Here is a 22,197-nt window from a genome sequence, read left to right as displayed (position 1 = left end):
GAGACCGGGTGAGTGACAGCTGTAAACACAAACCATTTTATTCGGGCCGGTAAAATGTTTTATTATATGAACTTTGTAATTGTGAAAAATATAGACAATTGTCAAACAAATGTGTTCTGTTAAACCACTGATAGTAACATAAGATAGCCGGTGGTGTTCTTGTTATATTTTTTGCTTTGAAAAATGTTACTGTGAGGAAGTAGCAAACAGCACTTACAAATGACAATTTTCATCTTGGTTTGTCACTCTCATAAAAATAGTGTAATTAAAAAAAACGATGAAACAACGTGCATGCCATTTCCTGAGCTTGTAACAGTGAAACGGATGAGTGAGCGAATGAGTGAAATGAGTCTACTAGAAGTTTTAAGATTTCACTGTGGTTTCTACTTGTTGACACTGCGCTATTACAAATTCAACGAAAAAAGTAATTTATATGATTTCCACGTTCACGTAATCGCTGACAGAATAACACAATCCGCTGTTAAATGCAAAATATCAATGAAATTGATGTATAATTAAAACATAAAAACTTTATTTCATTTATTCATATTGCAATTGTTTTCTTAATGTGTTATTGTTACTTTTATTGTTATTTTTGTTACTTGTTGTTTATTTGTTACCAAGTTTTATCCAATTGTTCTTTTAAGTTATATTTAATGTTGAGTTTTGGTTGTACAATAACTACTTATGTTTTCAAATTCATGCATAATCGTGTTCATTGGGATTTCAATATCATTCAAAATAATCGTGATTATTATTTTTGCAATATTCGTCCAGCCCTAGTTGAGGTACGTACTACTGTACACAAAAACAGGTGCCAACAGGTAAGAACCGTAGGTTTTGCAGAATATGAATACTTTGAGTAAAAAATAAAAATAAAACATTTGGTAGAGGACTGTTATGGGTGTTGATAGTTATGAAACAACAAACATAAATCCAGTGTACTCAGCCCATTACATACATAAAAAATCACGTGGAAAAATATATAAATGACAAGAACCAGCAATTTCACACTACTTTCTTTATGAATGTTATTTTTCAACAGCTGAAATAAAGTTGCCCGTTTGAATCGTCAGATAAGCTTCCTGCATGTTTGTGTGCCCCAGAGTCTCAAGTTCTCCTCCGATCCTCTCCCCTCCACTCCTCTCTCCCTCACTTCCCTTTGTTGGCGACCACTGTAACGCTCTCCTATTTTGTTTGCTATGGTAACTTTTACATGCCTTCAAAATAATATGCAGATACAAAATGAAAAACCAATATAAAGTGCATGAGAAGTTTAACTCACCGTAATGCTAAATCAATGGGAGCCCTGAGCTTGTTTCTCTGCAATGAGGCGGTCCCAGTTGGAGGTAATGGGAGACAAAGACACCAAGACCAAGTGTGTTGCTTATGTCCAGGCTTCTCCGTTGTTTCGTTTTGGTGGCCGTCACTGCAGAAAATCCCGCTTCACAAAGATAGGATGTCGGAAATGGCAACAGGGTTTTCAGTGGTGTGGTGGCGATCTTGGGGTATTCTGCCATGACTTTAATCCAGAAAACCGCCAGAGTTTTTGTCTCAAACACACTTTTAAGGCTGCTGTCATTTGCAATCTCCGGCAGTTGATCATCTTGCACAGACATGCTGGATTCACCTGCTTTGTTGACAAATGGGTCGCGTATTCATTCTTTGGCAATTCGTGGGTCTTTTAAATTTGTGAAATAACGCTGGAAATATTTTAAAATCCCAGACAGGTGATTGTGTTCCAGCTTGGTGAATGAAGGCGCAGACTCAGTCTCATGCAAAATCCCCGCTAATGATTGAGAGCCGGTCGCCGCATATTATGCATAGCGGCCTTGGTGCGGTGAATCCATTTTTCAAGTATGGCCCCTGGTATTGTCGATTAAAAGCTTTCTGTTTGTTGGAAGTAATAGGCTGTTTCTCTCTTCACTGTGCTTTTTCCCCTTCACCAAGAAACTTTCCAAAGACGTCTGTTTTTTACTAATTTTGCTCGCTAGGTAAAATTTTGAGGCTCAAGTGACAAAGATATAACCTAGAGAATCCGGTCATTTTTCAAAATAAAAGATCATTCGGGCTCAGATAATAAATAAAACGGAAATTAATAATTATTTCTTATGCTGCTCGGTACCAATCGATTCACGGACCGGTACTGGGGGTTGGGGATCACTGCTTTACAGAGAGTAAATGGGACAATGAAAAAATATTCAGGACATCCTAAAATCATCAGCCCGGAGGTTGGATCTTGGGCGCAGTTGGCTGTTCCAACAGGACAATGACCCCAAACACACGTCAAAAGGAGTAAAGGAATGGCTAAATCCGGCTAGAATTAAGGTTTTAGAATGGCCTTCCCAAAGTCCTGACTTAAACGTGTGGACAATGCTGAAAAAACAAGTCCATGTCAGAAAACCAACACATTTAGCTGAACTGCACCATTTTTGTCAAGAGGAGTGGTCAAAAATTCTACCAGAAGCTTGTGCATGGCTACCAAAAGCGCCTTACTGCAGTGAAACTTGCCAAGGGACATGTGACCTAATATTAGCATTGCTGTACGTATACATTTGACCCAGCATATTTGGTCACATTTTCAGTAGACCCATAATAAATTCATAAAAGAACCAGACTTCATGAATGTTTTTTGTGACAAGCAAGTATGTGTTCCAATCACTCTATCACAAAAAAATAAGGGTTGTAGAAATTATTGGAAACTCAAGGCAGCCATTACATCATGTCCTTCACAATTGTATGTAAACTTTTGACCACGACTGTGTCACAGCAGCTCAGACAAGGTACCAAGCAGTGTGGGTGGGGAGCCTTTCCACAGAGTGTTTCCAGAGCGGCCAGCCTGAAATGCAGGTGTCAGGGACAGACGCGGAAGGAGATTTTTACAAGAAAGTTCTAAAGCTTAGTGATATATCACATTGTGTTTTTTTTTTTTTACCCTTCGCGTTCATATTTCGCTGTTGATTGTAAAATATGTCGATCGAGAGTGGGTGTAACGTTCATATGTTGTCAATATTCAGTGTTTCATTGTTCATAGTTAATATTGTAAATCTCATTCCACATGTACATTCTCATTCAGTAAAACAATTAAAAATTCCAGTCCGTTTTTATCATAACGTTTTTAGCATTCAATTAGACATTACTGTGAGGTTTTTATTAGTCTTCCTAAAAATCGGATACATATTGGCCCCCAGACCGATTTTTTTCTCTAAATTTGCCTAGGCCTGCTCTAAAAACTGAGATAAAACGCTGAGTATTATTAATTAAATATAACCGTGTATTATGTCTTCTCTCCCTAGCTTCCACACGGGTGATGGACCGGCTTCCTGTAGTGGTGGTCCATGGGGGCGCAGGCAATATTCCAAATGAGCGGTCAGAGAAGTCCCGTTCAGGGGTTTGCTCAGCTGCGCGAGCTGGGTATGTTATCTTACAAAAGGGGGGCAGCAGCATGGATGCTGTGGTCGAAGCCGTGACCCAGCTGGAGAATAACCCCGTCTTCAATGCAGGTTAAGTAACAGCATTATGCAATATCTCCACGGCTATTTCATACATTATTACTACTGATGACATTTCAAAGTAAAGGTAGGAAATGCAGCTTTCAGAACATTGTTTATTTAATTTTTATTTTCATTTTATTTTTATTGACATCCAGCATCAGACATTTCTATCCATTAAATCATATTCACATACATCATATAGCTGTTGTCTGCCCTAAATGTCAAAGTATTTTTGTTTATGTACCCATCATCACACCCACCCCCCAAAAAAAGAAAAAAAAACAAGCAAACAGAGAAAAACAAAACTTTTTGTCATATACAGCAAGGTGTAAATCAATTTCCCTTAATTACAATTTATTTATTAAAAAAAAACAAAAAAAACGTGCGTGTGGGCTCTACTGAATCAATCATAACTTCACTTATCCTGAGCAGCACACATTTATGGTGGGACCTCTTAGGTTGAGTGCCCCAAAATGACACAAAACTTCAGTGGTGCCATCATGATTGATGTTGCGCAATGCTTAAAATATCTTTTACCATACTGTACGCTACATTGTGTACCAACTTGTCAGAATACTTACTCATGCCAAATATTTTTAAAATGAAATTATTGCATAATGTTGTGATACTCTATCTGGCACCTTGAGACAGGAATGTATTGACAGTCCAAAAATAACACATCTTCCTTCAATTGTTGTGTTTGCAGTTTTATGCATTTATATGTATGAATTATAAATAATTGCAAATGACTTTGCAATTTTGTAGAGAAAAATCGCAGTTAAGTCCAAATTGTGCGGTGTGTTATCAACAAGTGTCTGTGCTCAAGCAATATAACATTTAGCGCCACTATGAGACTCATCATGGCAAAATAATTAACGCGGACAACTAAGACAATAGAAAATAAATGAATGGCTCGTGGGCCTGCAGAAAAGAATGTCCATTTTCACCTGCAGCAGAGAGGTTGGTGAAGTAGCAGTAAAAGCCAGCTAACTAATCGCTAATGAGATAGCATTAGCGTCAAAGCTGTATTCGGACAGTGAATTCGTCAAGACATGGATTATGAAGGCTGCAGAACTTATATAAGAAATACTAAGAATTTGCCAACATTAGTTTGACGAGGAATATGATGGCAAAGAGAATGTTGGAACATATAGTCAAGTTATTCTTTTCATTTTCTGTTACAATTGATGAGAGCACTGATATTACAGATGTTGCTCAACTTGCTAAATATATATGTGGAGTTGATGAAACATTAGCCGTCACTGTGAAATTCTTTGAGTTAATTTGCATGATGGACACCACAGCTGCTGGGGACATTTTGGGGTTCACGTGCTTAACAGAGAAGGAGTGGACTGAGACAGCGTGGCAGTGATGATTGAAAGAAAAGCAAAATACAGAAAATAAAGGACATTTGTGGTCATTTCACTTTATTTTACACCAGGAAGCTTTGTGTTGCAAGTCATTAGAAATGGCTAACATCATGGAAGTGGTTACTAGAACTGTTCTGCGTATGAGAGTGATGGTTCCAGTACAGATTTGTAAAATCCCTTAGATACCTGGGCATGTGTTCGACAGCCAGGTATTGCCAAAGTATTGTCATAAACAGTTTCCACACCATATGCCCGATTAGGAAGAAGGTAAAGGGGGCATATAATTATGATGTAGGCCGTTTGTTGCTCTGTGCCACACTCACACAGCGCTGTAGGAGACCCCCCCCCATTTGCGCATTGTTGAGTTGAATAGCCCAATGCCAATTTGAAGGGAGTTAAAGTCTGAAGTGAGGTAAAAGTGGTTTCTGTAATAAAAGCATGGAGTCTTGATATGTTCTTATTTCATACTTGCCAAACTTGAGACCTCCGATTTCGGGAGGTGGGAGGTGGGGGGCGTATTCTGTTTACACACTGTGTCTACTTGTAAGTACACCGGGATTGTGCGCTGCCGAACATGTTCCTCTGCTCGTAAAAACAGCAATGTCATGACTTGAGGACGTAACGACGCGCAGTCATGCGTGCAAAAAAAAATATAGCGAACTGGTATTTTTGAAACAGAGTATATTACCGTGATTCATTAGTACTGCGATGCTATACTAGCACCGGTATACCATACAACCCTAGTATGTGTGTGTGTGTGTGTGTATATATATACATATGTATATGTATTTATTTATGTATTTATTTATATATATATATATATATATATATATATATATATATACATATATATATATAAACCTCCTGATGATTGAGGGAACCCCTCATGAAACAGTTCTGTAGAGATGAAGTAGTCTTGTGAGTTTTCCCACACATACATATTGCGCTCTACCACGGTATCGAACACTATTCTTTGGATAATCCAATCAAGACATGTGTATATATATATATATATATATATATATATATATATATATGTATATATATATATATATATATATATATATATATATATATGTATATATATATATACATGTCTTGATTGGATTATTTATATATATATATATATATATATATATATATATATATATATATATATATATATATATATATATATAAAGTGGGGCAAAAAAGTATTTAGTCAGCCACCGATTGTGACAGAGGTCTGTAATTTTCATCATAGGTACACTTTAACTGTGAGAGACAGGATGTGAAAAAAAAAATCCAGGAATTCACATTGTAGGAATTTTAAAGAATTTATTTGTAAATTATGGTGGAAAATAAGTATTTGGTCACTTCAAACAAGGAAAATCTCTGGCTCTCACAGACCTGTAACTTCTTTAAGAAGCTCTTCTGTCCTCCACTCGTTACCTGTATTAATGGCACTTGTTTGAACTCGTTATCTGTATGAAAGACACCTGTCCACAGCCTCAAACAGTCAGACTCCAAACTCCACTATGGCCAAGACCAAAGAGCTGTCGAAGGACACCAGGAAAATAATTGTAAACCTGCACCAGACTGAGAAAAGTGAATCTACAATAGACAAGCAGCTTGGTGTGAAAAAATCAACTGTGGGAGCAATTATCAGAAAATGGAAGACATACAAGACCACTGACAATCTCCCTCGATCTGGGGCTCCACGCAAGATCTCATCCTGTGGGGTCAAAATGATCATGAGAACGGTGAGCAAAAATCCCAGAACCACACGGCGGGACTAGGTGAATGACCTGCAGAGAGCTGGGACCAAAGTAACAAAGGTTACCATCAGTAACACACTACGCCGACAGGGAATCAAATCCTGCAGTGCCAGACGTGTCCCCTTGCTTAAGCCAGTGCATGTCCAGGCCCGTCTGAAGTTTTCCAGAGAGCACATGGGAGAATGTAATGTGGTCAGATGAAACCAAAATAGAACTTTTTGGTAGAAACTCAACTCGTCGTGTTTGGAGGAAGAAGAATACTGACTTGCATCCCAAGAACACCACACCTACTGTGAAGCATGGGGGTGGAAACATCATGCTTTGGGGCTGTTTTTCTGCTTAGGGGACAAGACGATTGTTCCGATTAAGGAAAGAATAAATGGGGCCATGTATCATGAGATTTTGAGCCAAAACCTCCTTCCATCAGTGAGAGCTTTGAATGGTTGACCAAATACTTATTTTCCACCATAATTCACAAATAAATTCTTTAAAATTCCTACAATGTGAATTCCGGGATTTTTTTTTCACATTCTGTCTCTCACAGTTGAAGTGTACCTATGATGAAAATTACAGACCTCTGTCATCATTTTAAGTGGGAGAACTTGCACATTCGGTGGCTGACTAAATACTTTTTTGCCCCACTGTATATGTGTATATATATATATATATATATGTGTGTATATATATATATATATCTTTTTTTTTAAAATTTGTATTTATTTATTAATTTTTTTTCACATAGACATATATTTATATGAATAAAAATACATTGTAATACAAGATCTTGGCTGATTGTGCACAGAAAACAGATGTAAGCCTCTTTAAATAAGTGCAAAATGTTAATGTGACAAAGAACTGTTAGGCATATTTACAAAAGTTTTTTTTTTTTTCTGCTGCATTCACACACAAAATACCATTTTGTATAGAATATTTCTCTTTAAATGAAATTCAAAGAGTTAATATGTGTCTCAATTGGCGCACTACCGTACTGACACTTGAGTGCGGAAGTTCACTTTTGGCACTAAGCTGTTGCACTCAAAACACTCCCGAAATGTGTTTGTCATTCTTGTTTGGTGTGGGTTCACAGTGTGGCCTCTTACTTTTTGTGTACTGACTGTGAAAACGCTGACACACCAACAATTGTTATATTATACTCTCTCTAGACTCTTTATTAATCTACTTTTTAATTTCCTGCTAATATTTGCTTACTTTCTGCTGTAACTTGCTTCCATCTACACTTCTTAAATTTTACTAGGCACTTATTTCTTGGTGTTGTTTCAAGTAGGGCTGGACAGTTATGGCCAAAAAAACCCCATTATTTTTTATTGTTATTGTAATCACGATTAATTGAACGATTATTCATTCATTTGAAAATAAAAGTATTATTGGCCCACCAAAACCCAACTTTAAATATCCATCCATCCATCCATTTCCTACCGCTTGTCCATTTTGGGGTCATGGGGTCCTGGAGCCTATATCAGCTGCATTCGGGCGGAAGGTAGCGTACACCCTGGACAAGTCGCCACCTCATCACAGGGCCAACACAGATATACGGACAACATTCACACTCACATTCACACACAAGGGCCAATTTAGTGTTGCCAATCAACCTATCCCCAGGTGCATGTTTCTGGCGGTGGGAGGAAGCCGGAGTACCCGGAGGGAACCCACACAGTCATGGGGAGAACATGCAAACTCCACACAGAAAGATCCCGAGCCTGGGATTGAACCCAGGACTATGTAGTTTTAAAAAATGGATATACATTTGTTACAAATAAACCACAACAAATCAGATAATAATGGGAATGACAATGCGTATAAATATTAGCAATATAAAAAACCCCAATACAATTCAGTTTTTCTGTTTTAGGTATTTTTAATTCAGTTTTTTACCTTTTATGCTTGGTTTAATACCAATAGAGTGTGTGCTTTTTGTGTAAAATTAAATGATGCTGGCTTTTGAACTTTGCGTTGATAACAGTCTGGATGGTTCGTTTCCCCTTTGGTACGGATGACATGATGTCGAATATTTCCAAAAACAATTTGAAATGTGGACTCGTCGGACCACAGAACACTTTTACACTTTGCATCAGTCCATCTTTGATGATCTCGGGCCCAAAGAAGCCTACGGCGTTTCTGGATGTTGTTGATAAATGGCTTTCGCTTTGCATAGTAGAGCTTTAACTTGCACTTACAGATGTAGCGACAAACTGTAGTGACAGTGGTTTTCTGAAGTATTCCTGAGCCCATGCGGTGATATCCTTTAGAGATTCATGTCGGTTTTTGATACAGTGCCATCTGAGGGATCGAAGGTCACGGTCATTCAATGTTGGTTTCCGGCCATGCCGCTTACGTGGAGTGATTTCTCCAGATTCTCTGAACCTTTTGATGATATTATGGACCATAGAATCCCTAATTTACCTGCAATTGCACTTTGAGAAAACATTTTTCTTAAACTGTTTGACTATTTGCTCACGCATTTGTGGACAAAGTGGTGTACCTCGCCCCATCCTGTCTTGTCAAAGACTGCGCATTTTTTGGGAAGCTGTTTTTTGACCCAATCATGGCACCCACCTGTTCCCAATTAGCCTTCACACCTGTGGGATGTTCCAAATAGAGTGTTTGATGAGCATTCCTCAACTTTATCAGTATTTATTGCCACCTTTTCCCAACTTCTTTGTCACGTGTTGCTGGCATCAAATTCTAAATTAATGATTATTTGCAAAAAAAAAAAAAGTTTATCAGTTTGAACATGAAATATGTTGTCTTTGTTGCATATTCAACTGAATATGGGTTGAAAAGGATTTGCAAATCATTGAATTCCGTTTATATTTACATCTAACACAATTTCCCAACTCATATGGAAACGGGGTTTGTACATATATGATGTCGTTCACAACAACACAGGCAGATAAGATGTGTTGTGAAGGTGTATGGATTATTTCTGTTAGTTTAGCTTTGTAGTTAAGTCGCTGTTTGAAGTGACCGACTCAACATTCAATGACGGGGCAGTTGAGTGTGTCGGGGATAAATGTGCGATACCAAACACATTATTTTCCAAAACAAATTTCCATTCTCCTCACAATGACAACATTTCACTTACATGTATGTCAATTTTTACTCATATTGTTTTGCCTTTATCAGCAGAATCCGTTTTTTTAGCCAATTATGTGACTCCGTGGGCCGTTACATTACAGCAGAGATCACATGCCTTACTTTTTATGTTGAGTTTTTTAGGTTTATGTTGTGAGTATTGATTAGGCATACTTGTGTTGTGTCAAATAAAAATAGTAACCATGGTGAAATCCCATACTTTGAGGAGACATGCTCTTTTTTTCACTCATTTGCGCATTTGTTTCACTGTCACAAGCTCTGGAATCCCTGCGCAGCCCATTAATTGTTTTTTGTTTTGTTTTCAATTATTATATTTTCATAATTATGAGAATCCATAATCAAAATTAGAATTTGAATAATTGTCCAGCCCCAGTTTCAAGTTAGCTTTAGCAGTTAGTTTAGCTATTAGCATGCCTGCTCCTGGTGTAACATGTTTAGCTTCGTCCTCCAGTGATAATAGTATGCTTGATAATAATACTGTCAGTATTGCTACTGACGGTTTGGTTATGTTTGGGTTTTCCTGTGTTTAGAATCACTTTCTGTCCTGGTGATCTTGTTTTATCCGTGTTTCCTGTTTGGTCTCTATGTTTTGCAGCACCTTTACTTCCTGTTCCATGTCCTGTCAGCACATGTTTCACACTCGTTTAATTAGTTCTATTTAGTTCCACCTGGGTCCATCCTTCAATGTTGGATCATTGCTCTTCCTGTTCCTTAGAGACTGATGCTGAGGGTGCTGTTTCTGTTTGTTCCCTTCTTCCTTGTAAGTAATAAATTGTTTTTTACTCGCATTCCGCCTGCCATTGTCTGCATCCTGGGGGTCACACTTTAAGCAACGCTCACCGTGACAGATACATGAGAAACAAGAAAATGCAGTTTATTTGCCGTAATGAAGGTGATTATTATTATTAGCGGAAGGGCTCCTCACTGAGTATGGAAACACCTTATTTGTTGCTGGCCGCTTCTCACCCAAGGAACTAAAGATCATTGGTCTCAGACTGGATCAGTGTTTGTGATCAGCATTGAAAGACTTACTGTAAATCAGCAATGGCCCATGAAATAATTTTTCACAAAAATCGTTTCATACCGTTCAGCAGCTTGTCGATTTGCACCTCCCGATTAGACCCCAGAAGCTGAGAAGTAGATCAGTTTAAGTCGTTTTATTGTCCAAGCACAGAGATGAAACACAAAATAACATTACTGGGTGGAGCAGCCAGTACAGGAAAAATCTAAGAAATTATAGAAAAACAAAAACTAGCAGTTGGAAAGCAGGGAGGAAATGACCCCAAACTATTGGATAGCAGAGTTTGGTTCTGCCCAGTTGTTGTTATGTGGTAGGCTTATCACAGTGAAGCACACAGGGAGAGAAGTCTGTTTCTTGGAGAAGCCAAGGACAGGGAGTGAAAATGCTGCTGCTTTTGTTTGCACGCCACCTCTTTCCACTTTTTAGTGAAAATACACATGCCTATCTAGTCGCTGGCTTAGTCTTCAGCACTGAAAACATTACAAGTCTGCCTGTCCGTTCAAACAAATAATACAACAAGTCACTAGTTGTGAATTTTCCCTCCTTTCTCCCTAATGGAGAATAGTAACTTGTGCAAAAAGAACTCCAAAACATTCAACAGGTGGATATCTACGTTGAAAAGTGTAAAGTTTAAGAAGTCACATTAAGTCAGTCTTTCTCAAATAGTGGGGCAGTCTCCCCACTATTTGACTGTGCAATGTCAGGGAGGGCATGTTTGACTTTGGGAAAAATCCTTTTCTTGCCTTGCCAGAATATGATGAAGTGTATGTATCACTTGGCTTCACTGTAACCACGGTGGGAGACGAGGAAAGACCGATGTGTTATTTACTTTAATGTTAATAGGCTTACAATGTTATGCTGAGGTATAGTTATAACAGTTTTATAGACAATTTATACTGATTACAGTCACAGTGAAGAGCGGGGTGAGTGCTAAAAATGTTCTTCTTCTTGGGTTGGCGTAATAGAAAATTATTTTAAAAGCACTGCATTAAGTTAACTTGTATAGTTTACACTGCATTTTTGGTTCACCCTGTTATGTCACCCATTTTTGCGTGTAGTGTACCTGACCATTGAATACTTTCAAACATATTTTCTGTCCACCATTGTTTTATATACTTTATTATAAAGATATATTATGTACCTTCTCTACACATTTTTCATCCATTATTGTGGTAAGTGAGTATAGGTTTCATAAACGTCTTGCTTTTGCTTTAACCTAAAAAGGAATTCCCCTCATCAATACCTTTTTATTATCCACTAGCTAGATTTTCTATATTCATCTGTACTTTTTTTTAGGATGTGGGTCAGTGCTGACCGCTTGTGGGGAGGTGGAGATGGATGCAATTGTGATGGATGGAAAAACTCTGGCTAGTGGTGCAGTTTCTGCTGTACGCAATATAGCCAATCCTGTCCAGCTAGCAAGGCTGGTTATGGAAAAGGTAAATATGAGCACAGTGCGATCCAAATACCACATGATAAAAGACGTGTGTAAACTTTAAAATTGTACCATGTACTGCTAGTGGGCTGCCTCTACAATTTATTAAGGATTTTGCATTCACTACGCGGCTTACTCCATCATTCATTTATTGCACATCCATGTTTTATGCTCTCACCTTTTTGAAACATGTAGCAGACTACTTTCTTTTAACCACTTTTCCCTCTGCATTTTACAAACAAATCTGCATTGTTCATTAAAAAACGAAACCCACTTTTTTAGCAAGCTGAAAGTGCGCACTGGGAGATGCTGTCACTAGCTGACCGCATACAGTGGATTGTTCCAGATGCAAGAAAATGCATATTGCAGGAAGTTTTTCATAGATGATGAAAACACGAACGTCATTAAACACACCAGCCGATACCAAAACACATACATTTAATTGGTTTTGATAGGCCCCTTAAGTCATCCAGCAGTTATAAAATTATACAATGATATTGCTTAAAAAACAATAAGTGTAATATTTTTAGTTTTGATAGTCAGTATATGTTGACAAGTATACATAGGATGGACCTGCAGTGTGATTGTTATAGCCATATCTGCGCAACTGTCAGTTTGCGCAGTCTTTGCAAACGTACTAAATATGGATGCAAAACAGCAGCCATATTAAAGTTTTAGTCTTGATAAATCACAATGCATGTGCTACGGTAAATGATTATATTTGCATTTTCTCCTCTCGATATTGTGGTCGTTCTGATAATCAGCACAAATTCTGCATATATATATATATATATATAAAGACAGACACATTAGATGGTTTGAGTATTTTATTGCTCAGTTAAGCGACGCAATCTTCTGCGCACAAACTCAGTAGATTAGCTTGATGTGTGCGTACAAGTTTGCTTGTGTTTTGATTAGGGATGTCAAAATTATGAGTTCACTTAAGTGATTAATCACAAAGAAATTGCATTAGTCATGTACACACTTAGATTAATCATGCAATTTATTTTGAGTGTACAAGAGCTCTTCTACCTTTTACCGGCTATACGGTCAGTAGTCAGTACAAAAATTAGCCAATTTCATTGCAAAATACAGCCTGAAAGAACTTTAAATAAACCTGTGACATTCTGACAAAATTATGTGTGTACAAATATTGAGGTTTTTTCTTAAGCACATTATGCAAGACAGTAATCACCTGTCGTTAATCATAAATAATCCAAATTCCAAAATTGTATTAATCCAATTTAAAAAAAAATATTATTTGACAGCTGTAGTTTTAACACACAAATCTTTAGGTGTTCAGGACCAATATGAACTAAAGTGTTGAGATACTTGCTGTTTAACTCTATTCTACAGGAACTGGAAACAGAATAAAAGCAGGATTTTTACAATCATCATTGCAATGTTCAAAAGTATCTTGATGTTCAGGGGAAAAATAAAACATCTAGAACAATCCCAGATTGATAAATCAAGCATGTTTCATAGCATTTCTCTGTAGACTGCATATAATGACTTAATACTGTAGTAATGCTTACAGTGCAGAGTACTAAACTTTACTAATACAGTCTTAAAATTTGAACACATCAACGGTTTCATAATTTGGAAACCATCATTCATCCATTTTCTACCACATTATCAAATTCATCGCCACGGGTAAGCTGGAGCGCTTAGACTTTTGGTAAAATCCATCGCAAGGTACATATACAGTAGACACATTAGCATTCAAATCTATTCAGAGGTTTTAATTAACCTAAAATGCATGTGTTTGGACTGTGGGAAGGAAACAGGTTTAAACATAAACATGGAGAGCATGCTTCTAAATGTGTTCTGAAGAACCATTCATGTAGCTACAGTAGCTGTGCATAGTAAGACTCAGGTAACAAGCATTGGGGAGAATAAAGAGACAAATATGTCGCAAGTGTCCCTCCTCTGAAGTTTAGTTAAGTCTTTTTGCCTTGGCGTCTCTATTCTTCTCTCTGAAGACAAGTGTTGCTATTATTCTTTTTCCTTATTTTTCTTTTCTGCAAGTAAAAATAAACATATTATGGTTCTTGGCTAAATTCTCTTACTTTACAAGGACTCATGTAATTGTTTTCCCCTAAAGACACTTATTAAAGAAACAAGTGTATCAATGAATGCCATAAAAACTCAGTTTGCAAACTTTTATTAAGATAAATGTTGATAATCTGTTCTAGACAAGTCATGTCTGTCTAACAGCACATGGTGCAAATCAGTTTGCTCGCGTCATGGGCATCCCAGAGGTCCCCCAAGAATCCCTCATCACTGAATACTCCCGAATGCGTTGGAAAAAGAACCTGGCACCTGATGCCAACCCTGTGGAGTGCCAAATGTGAGTTAAGTCACACCATACATGTTGTTTGTCTTTTGTGTGCCCTCCTGAAGGAATTGTTTTGTTTTTATATTTTTGCATTTGTTTTTTTTGTACAGTATTTTAATGAAACAATTATTGTTGGCAATTTTACTCTGGCAAAATTACTCTTTAAGTTTCAAAAATGACAATAAAAACTGCACTAATCAATTTTTTCATACTGCTGCAAAGTACGACTAAGATAAGCTTCTGCAGAGAATCCTTAATTTAAATAGAGACCAAATCGAATTCAATCATGTAGGCAGGTGTGTCCAAGTGGGGCTGGTAATTGGAATGTTGTACCAAAATCCTTAAGGTATATTTTACTTCTTCATACATGGCTATTAGAAATCACAAACAAGATATCCTGCACCGTGCCCGATTTTGTGACAAACTTAACAGTGCTGTAAATTTATATTAAGATAAAACTGCATTATAGGCAAGGGCCTTGTTAGCTATTTAGGGGCCCACGCCAACCTTACAAAAACAACATGGTAACTTATTATCTTGAACGTGTACCACAAAACACTGTGATGGATAGCTGCGCTCTATTGTTTACGGAAACCTGGCTTACGTCTTCAATCCCAGACGTTAGCATGGAGCTAACCGGTCACACAACACACAGGCAGAACAGAAATGCAGAGGCTACCGGCAAGTGGCGTGGGGGTGGATAGTTAACCTACCTAAACAAAAACTGGACTTCAGATTCCAAGGTAGTAAACAGCCACTGTTCCCAAGATCTACAATATATTACAGTTCAATGCCAACCCTTTCATCTAGCCAGGGAGCACTCTGCTGTCCTGATCACTAACGTGTATATAGCTCCCGATGCTAATGCTAGCACAGCACTAGCTCTGCTGCATGATACAATCAGTGCACAACAGAACAAATATCCCGACGCAGTCCACATCATAGCGGGGGATTTTAATCATGCCGCCCTGAAAAAGGTGCTCCCTAAACTACACCAGCATGTGAAGTGTGCTACGAGGGGAGCTAACACACTGGACAAAGTCTATTCCAACATAAAAACATTGATATAGAGCCAAACAACTGTATATATGTATATGTATATGTATATATATATATATATATATATATATATATATATATATATATATATATATATATATATATATATGTGTGTGTGTATATATGTGTTTATATATATGTGTATATATGTGTATATATATATATGTGTATATATGTGTATATATATATATATGTGTATATATATGTATATATATATGTGTATATATATGTATGTATATATATATATGTATATATATATATATATGCTGTTCGTATTATATTATATGTATGTATATATATATGTGTATATATATATATATATATATATATATATATATATATATATATATGTTAGGGCTGTGAATCTTTGGGTGTCCCACGATTCGATTCAATATCGATTCTTGGGGTCATGATTCGCTAATATATCGATTTTTTTTTTATTCGATTCGATTCTCGAATCAAAAACGATATTTTTCCGATTCAAAACGATTCTGTATTCATTCAATACATAGGATTTCAGCAGGATCTACCCCCGTCTGCTGACATGCAAGCAGAGTAGTAGATCTTTGTAAAAAGCTTTTAAAATTTTAAAGGACAATGTTTTATCAACTCATTGCAATAATGCAAATTTGTTTTAACTATTAAACGAACCTAAAATATGACTTATTTTATCTTTGTGAAAACATTGGACACAGTGTGTTGTCAAGCTTATGAGATGCGATGCAAGTGTAAGCCACTGTGACACTATTGTTCTTTTTTATTATTTTTATAAATGTCTAATGATAATATCAGTGAGGGATTTTTAATCACTGCTATGCTGAAATTATAATTAATATTGATACTGTTGTTGCTAATATTCATTTTTGATTCATTACTTTTGGTTTGTTCTGTGTCATGTTTGTCGCCTCAATTGCCCTGTTTATTGCAGTTCTGAGTGTTGCTGGGTCAGGTTTGGTTTTGGAATTGGATTGCATTGTTATGGTATTGCTGTGTAGTGTTTTTAATATATATACTGTATATATGTATATGTATATATATATATATATATATATATATATATATATATATATATATATATATATATATATATATATATATGTATATGTATGTATGTGTAGATAAAAGCATGTGTGTACATATATAGTTAAGAAACCTTAGGGGATCTGCTCCAGTTTTGTTGTTCTTTGAACCTGTTCGCTGTAATAATGACAAATAAAACTCTATTCTCTTCTAAGTTGTTGGAAACTACCATCTGAGCTGAACATTAAAACATGGTGGGCTGTGCAATGAATATCACTGATCTCAATGCATATACTCTAATATATCGTAAGTTAGGAATACTATCCTCCATCCAAAAGTACAAACCCAGTTTCCATATGAGTTGACAAATTGTGTTAGATGTAAATATAAACGGAATAAAATGATTTGAAAATAATTTTCAACCCATATTCAGTTGAATATGCTACAAAGACAACATATTTGATGTTCAAACTGATAAACTTTTTTTTTTTTGCAAATAATCACTAACTTTAGAATTTGATGCCAGCAACACGTGACAAAGAAGTTGGGAAAGGTGGCAATAAATACTGATAAAGTTGAGGAATGCTCATCAAACACTTATTTGGAACATCCCACAGGTGTGCAAGCTAATTGGGAACAGATTGGCTATAAAAAAAAAAGGTTCCCTAAAAATGCTCAGTCTTTCACACGAAAGGATGGGGCAAGGTACACCCCTTTGTCCACAACTGCGTGAGCAAATAGTCAAACAGTTTAAGAACAACGTTTCTCAAAGTGCAATTGCAAGAAATTTAATTAAACGAAGTTTCCCTCCCCAGGGTTACTCGGACCACCAAACATTCGGACAGGAATCCGGTCTCAGGGTTACAACACTGTTTTTTTTTTTTCAATACAAGTGTTTTTCTGTGCTTTTCAGCAATTGTCCGTTCTTGTTTGGCTCGCGTGTGCTCCAGCTTCAATACCCTCTGCTTCCCGACTGCTGCCTTTAACAGAGCGACAGGTGATTAGACAAACACTTTCAGCCGTGTCATCCACTCACCTGTCGCCAATCTCGAAGCCGGTCCTGCCCCACCCCGCTTCGCTTCAGGTGCGCAGGCCACGCCCACCACATACCTCCACCACCAGACTCAGTCCGGCCGTGCCTACCATGTAAGTGGCATGGCCGAAAACCAACATTGAATGACCGTGACCTTTGATCTCTCAGACGGCACTGTATCAAAAACCGACATCAATCTCCAAAGGATATCACCCCATGGGCTCAGGAAGACTTCAGAAAACCACTGTCGCTAAATACAGTTTGTCGCTACATCTGTAAGTGCAAGTTAAAGCTTTACTATGCAAAGAGAAAGCCATTTATCAACAACATCCAGAAACGCCGTTGGCTTCTCTGGGCCCGAGATCATTTAAGATGGACTGATGCAAAGTGGAAAAGTGTTCTGTGGTCTGACGAGTCCACATTTCAAATTGTTTTTGGAATTATTCGACATCGTGTCATCCGGACCAAAGGGGAAGCAAACTATCCAGACTGTTATCGACGCAAAGTTCAAAAGCCAGCATCTGTGATGGTATGAGGATGCATTAGTGCCCAAGGCATGGGTAACTTACACATCTGTGAAGGCACCATTATTGCTGAAAGGTACATAAAGGTTTTGGAACAACATTTGTTGCCATCTAAGCGCCGTCTTTTTCATGTACACCCCTGCTTATTTCAGCAAGACAATGCCAAGCCACATTCAGCTTGTGTTACAACATCGTGGCTTGGTAAAAAAAAGAGTGCGGGTACTTTCCTGACCCGCCTGCAGTCCAGACCTGTCTCCCATCAAAAATGTGTGGCGCATTATGAAGCGTAAAATACGACAGCGGAGACCCCGGAGGTTTAACGACTGAAGTTCTACATAAAACAAGAATGAGAAAGAATTCCACTTTAAAAGCTTCAACAATTAGTTTCCTCAGTTCCCAAACGTTTATTGAGTGTTGTTAAAAGAAAAGGTGATGTAACACGGTGGTGAACATGCCTTTTCCCAACTACTTTGGCACGTGTTGCAGCCATGAAATTCAAAGTTAATTATTATTTGCAAAAAAAAAAATAAAGTTTATGAGTTTGAACATCAAATATCTTGTCTTTGTGGTGCATTCAACTGAATATGGGTTGAAAAGGATTTGCAAATCATTGTATTACGTTTATATTTACATCTAACACAATTTCCCAACTCATATGGAAACGGGGTTTGTAATCAACATTCATTAAAGTGCAAGCAATTTTTCGGAGATCATTATTTTGCTAGCGCAGTTGGACCAGATGTGATGCGTAGCTCTATTATTGTAAAGGCAGGACGTGTGTAACTGGTGGGAAACATGCATTTTGATGGTAGCCATGTTTGAGCAAGAGAAGACTGTTAACTTTAAAAAATAACCTCTCCAGTTCCTACCGAGCTTGAAGTACATCTTACCAATAGTTAACCATTTTGAGCGCTTTAATACTCCCATAATGTGATGAAAAGCGTAATTCTTCCCTTGGATCTTTTACTGAGAGTAGTTATTGCTGTGTTGACCACGCACTTTCGGTGTCACTGTGAAAAAGGTTGACAACTTGGGCAGTTTTAATAAAAACATTTAGCTTTTTCTCACCTTCTCTATGCTTCATCTTTTTAAAAAATCTAATAACCGCTTAATTTAAGATTGTTTTAGTCTTTCTTCTGGACTCAAGTCTTTGCATGAGCTGGGGATGTTTCATTGCATGAGAAGGGATTGAAGAAATGTCAAAAACGATTATGATTGACCAAGCATTTTAATGTATTTTGAAGCGCGGAAATTAAGACAAACAAATAGTTATTTTAAACAGAGGATCACTTTATTGATTGTTTTTAAGAGACGTCTTGGGGGCCCATGAAAATCTTGAGGCTCCAGGCAACTTGCTTTGTTGATGGCATGTCCACCCCGATTATAAATTATACTATAACTGTGGTCATGTTTTACTATAGCAGATGATGCTGAGCAGCACTGAGTATGTATGATAATTTTCCTCAAAAAAATCATTCTAAGAATCTGGTTTGTTCATTTTCCGCGCATGCGTATTAGGTCGCGTTGCTCTGGCTGAAGGAGGGGGTTAGGGGGTCTTAAATGACCATTGTGTGTGTGTGTGTGTGTGTGTGGACAAAGATAAGGTTAGGTAGTATTTACCCTGGATAACCTTGGCCAGCTTAGTGTAAACGGGCCTAAGAACTATGGCCAGGAGGCCGCCCTCCCACACACACACAGCTTATGACCCTGCAGGCGCTACACAAAAATGTCACTTAAAGCCATAATGTCCATGTGTCCACGGTAAAACGGAGAAAGTTCAGCACTGTTGCTACTCTCCAATGATGGCCTTGTGTTAAATTATAGTAAAAGTACTCTAAATTTATATTCCTTTCCAATATTTACCCTGACTACTCACTATACCCAAGTTTCATTTTTTTAGAAATGTGAGGGGTGTGTCATATACTGTCTGTTTGCATGTGTATCTTAATTGACAACGTAGTTTAATATTATATTTTCCTGTGTAGGGGAAAGATGGGAACTGTTGGAGCTGTGGCAGTTGATATCGATGGCAATGTAGCGTGTGCAACCTCTACTGGTGGGCTTCTCAATAAGATGGAAGGACGTGTTGGTGACACATCCTGCATAGGTCAGTCACTCTCTCTGGTTGATAATATGGCCAAAATAAATAAAGGAAAGCACATTCCTTTATTTGTTACCGTGTGACAGGTGTACCGCCCCAGTCAAACTCCCCACCTGCATATTTAATATGTTTAAATATTTAAGAATAATAATTTCAAATTATAAATGTGCTCAAACTCCAGTTATAACAGAAACAACAAATCAATTGTCAGACACACTTATTTAAATAATAACCACCAGATTCTGAATAATAATTCAAGCAAAAGATTTATGTAGATTAAGTTCAATTAAATATGTACCCTAGTCCACATGCAGTGATAACAAAAACTTTTTTATTTGAAATGTATTTCAATTGTTTTTTCTGGAACATTTTGGTTGAGTTTTGAAATGTTTTAATTGCAATCTGTTTAACATGTAAATATTAATGGACTTTTTCTGATTTTACTAAAACTAAAATAACTGTTACCAATCAAGCCATAAGCTAGTTGATTCCTTCTCGGTACTCAAACATATTTGGTCAGTGCTAACCCGATACCACATGCAAACAATAAGTAGGCTATACATAATTAGTAATATTTATTTTTGTTTGATAAATATGACGTTAATTTGCCATGTTCAGAATTTGGAAGAACTACACATTTCAAGAAAAAGAAATGGGCAGCGTAGCTCGGTTGGTAGAGCTGCCGTGTCAGCAACTTGAGAGTTCCTGGTTCGATCACCAGCTTCAATCATCATATTTACATCTGTTGTGTACTTGAGCAAGACCCTTCACCCTTGCTCCTGATGGTTGGTGGTTAGGGCCTTGCATGGCCGCTCCCGCCATCAGTGTGTGTGTGTATGTGTGAATGGGTGAATGCGGACATAGTGTTAAAGCGCTTTGAGTACCTTGAAGGTAGAACATTGCTGTACATGTATAACCCATTTACCGTTTAAATTAATTTATAAGATGAATATATTTTAAGTAGAACCAATGAAATGTTAGCCCAGCTGAGGACTGTTTCGCTTCACATCAATTGATGTTTGAGGAAGATCCACTCACACACTAACACAGCTTTTTATGCATTTTCCAACATAGCATAGAAATTATATGCCTATTTGACTCTGCAAGTTATCTTCACCACAACTCTCAGAGCATATTTTCCAGTTTCAACCAGTTTCTTCTTTTTATTTTTTTTAACGCAACTCCATGTGTTTTATTATAATACTTGGGAAAGAGTTTTCTCATAGTTTTACAGTCAGGGCCTGGTGTGATGTCTTTGTGCTGTAATACACCAGTGACAGGCGAGGATTCACGGACATTACAAAGGCCTGCCCTCTCTCTTTTTTAATTTGTTAATAATGGCAAACACAATGTATCATCAATTGTACTTTAAACCTTTAATTAATTTGAAAAAACACTTACCAATATATTGTATATGTCAGTACAACAATAATTAATAATACATTACTTTACTGGGATCTTGTGAGGAAAAAAACAACTACAGCATATCATGAAGTTAATAAATCACGTGCAGTTAGACAATAAATGGGGCCAACAAGGTTAATATTTGACTTAGAGCCCTCTATTTTCCATCAATATGTCATATAACAACTGGTGCACTTTTTTTATAGTTGAGAAAGTTAAAGTGATTTGTCTTCGGTGTACAACATTAAGGGCAAGAAGTCATGTGAGAGCAGGAGTTATTTATTGCTGAGGTTAAGTGAAATACATGCTGTCAGAGGCTTTTTCCAGAAAATGTGTGTGATAATTTGAACTTAAAAGTACTGTGAATTAAATTGATTTTCTGTTTACTTCCGGGCATTTAGGGGGCTGAAGAAATGCGCACACACAACAATTACTAATTAACAAAATAATTCATAAAAAATGTGCTAACTGCTTTTAACACAGGAAACATCTTGACAAACATTCAAATAGGGTCATGTTTTTGCTCG

At 37.2% G+C, this 22,197-nt stretch overlaps 1 protein-coding gene across 4 annotated transcripts in view; it reads left to right on the top strand.

Annotated features, from left to right (window-relative positions):
• The window catches only part of asrgl1 (asparaginase and isoaspartyl peptidase 1), a 49,007-nt gene that overhangs the window by 8,847 nt on the left and 17,963 nt on the right, over positions 1 to 22,197 (top strand). For all 4 annotated transcript variants that reach the window (XM_061910978.1, XM_061910977.1, XM_061910980.1 and 1 more), the window contains 4 exons: positions 3,297 to 3,503; positions 12,053 to 12,195; positions 14,387 to 14,541; positions 20,151 to 20,272. In XM_061910978.1, the coding sequence (XP_061766962.1) occupies positions 3,311 to 3,503; positions 12,053 to 12,195; positions 14,387 to 14,541; positions 20,151 to 20,272 (613 nt within the window). In that variant the 5' untranslated portion in view covers positions 3,297 to 3,310. The remainder of the gene's footprint in view (positions 1 to 3,296; positions 3,504 to 12,052; positions 12,196 to 14,386; positions 14,542 to 20,150; positions 20,273 to 22,197) is intronic.

This window comes from Nerophis ophidion, linkage group LG09 (genome assembly GCF_033978795.1).
Source record: "Nerophis ophidion isolate RoL-2023_Sa linkage group LG09, RoL_Noph_v1.0, whole genome shotgun sequence".
In the NCBI taxonomy this organism is placed as follows: Eukaryota; Metazoa; Chordata; class Actinopteri; order Syngnathiformes; family Syngnathidae; genus Nerophis; species Nerophis ophidion.
Note: the sequence above shows the minus strand (reverse complement) of the source record. Positions and strands in the feature narration are given on the sequence as shown.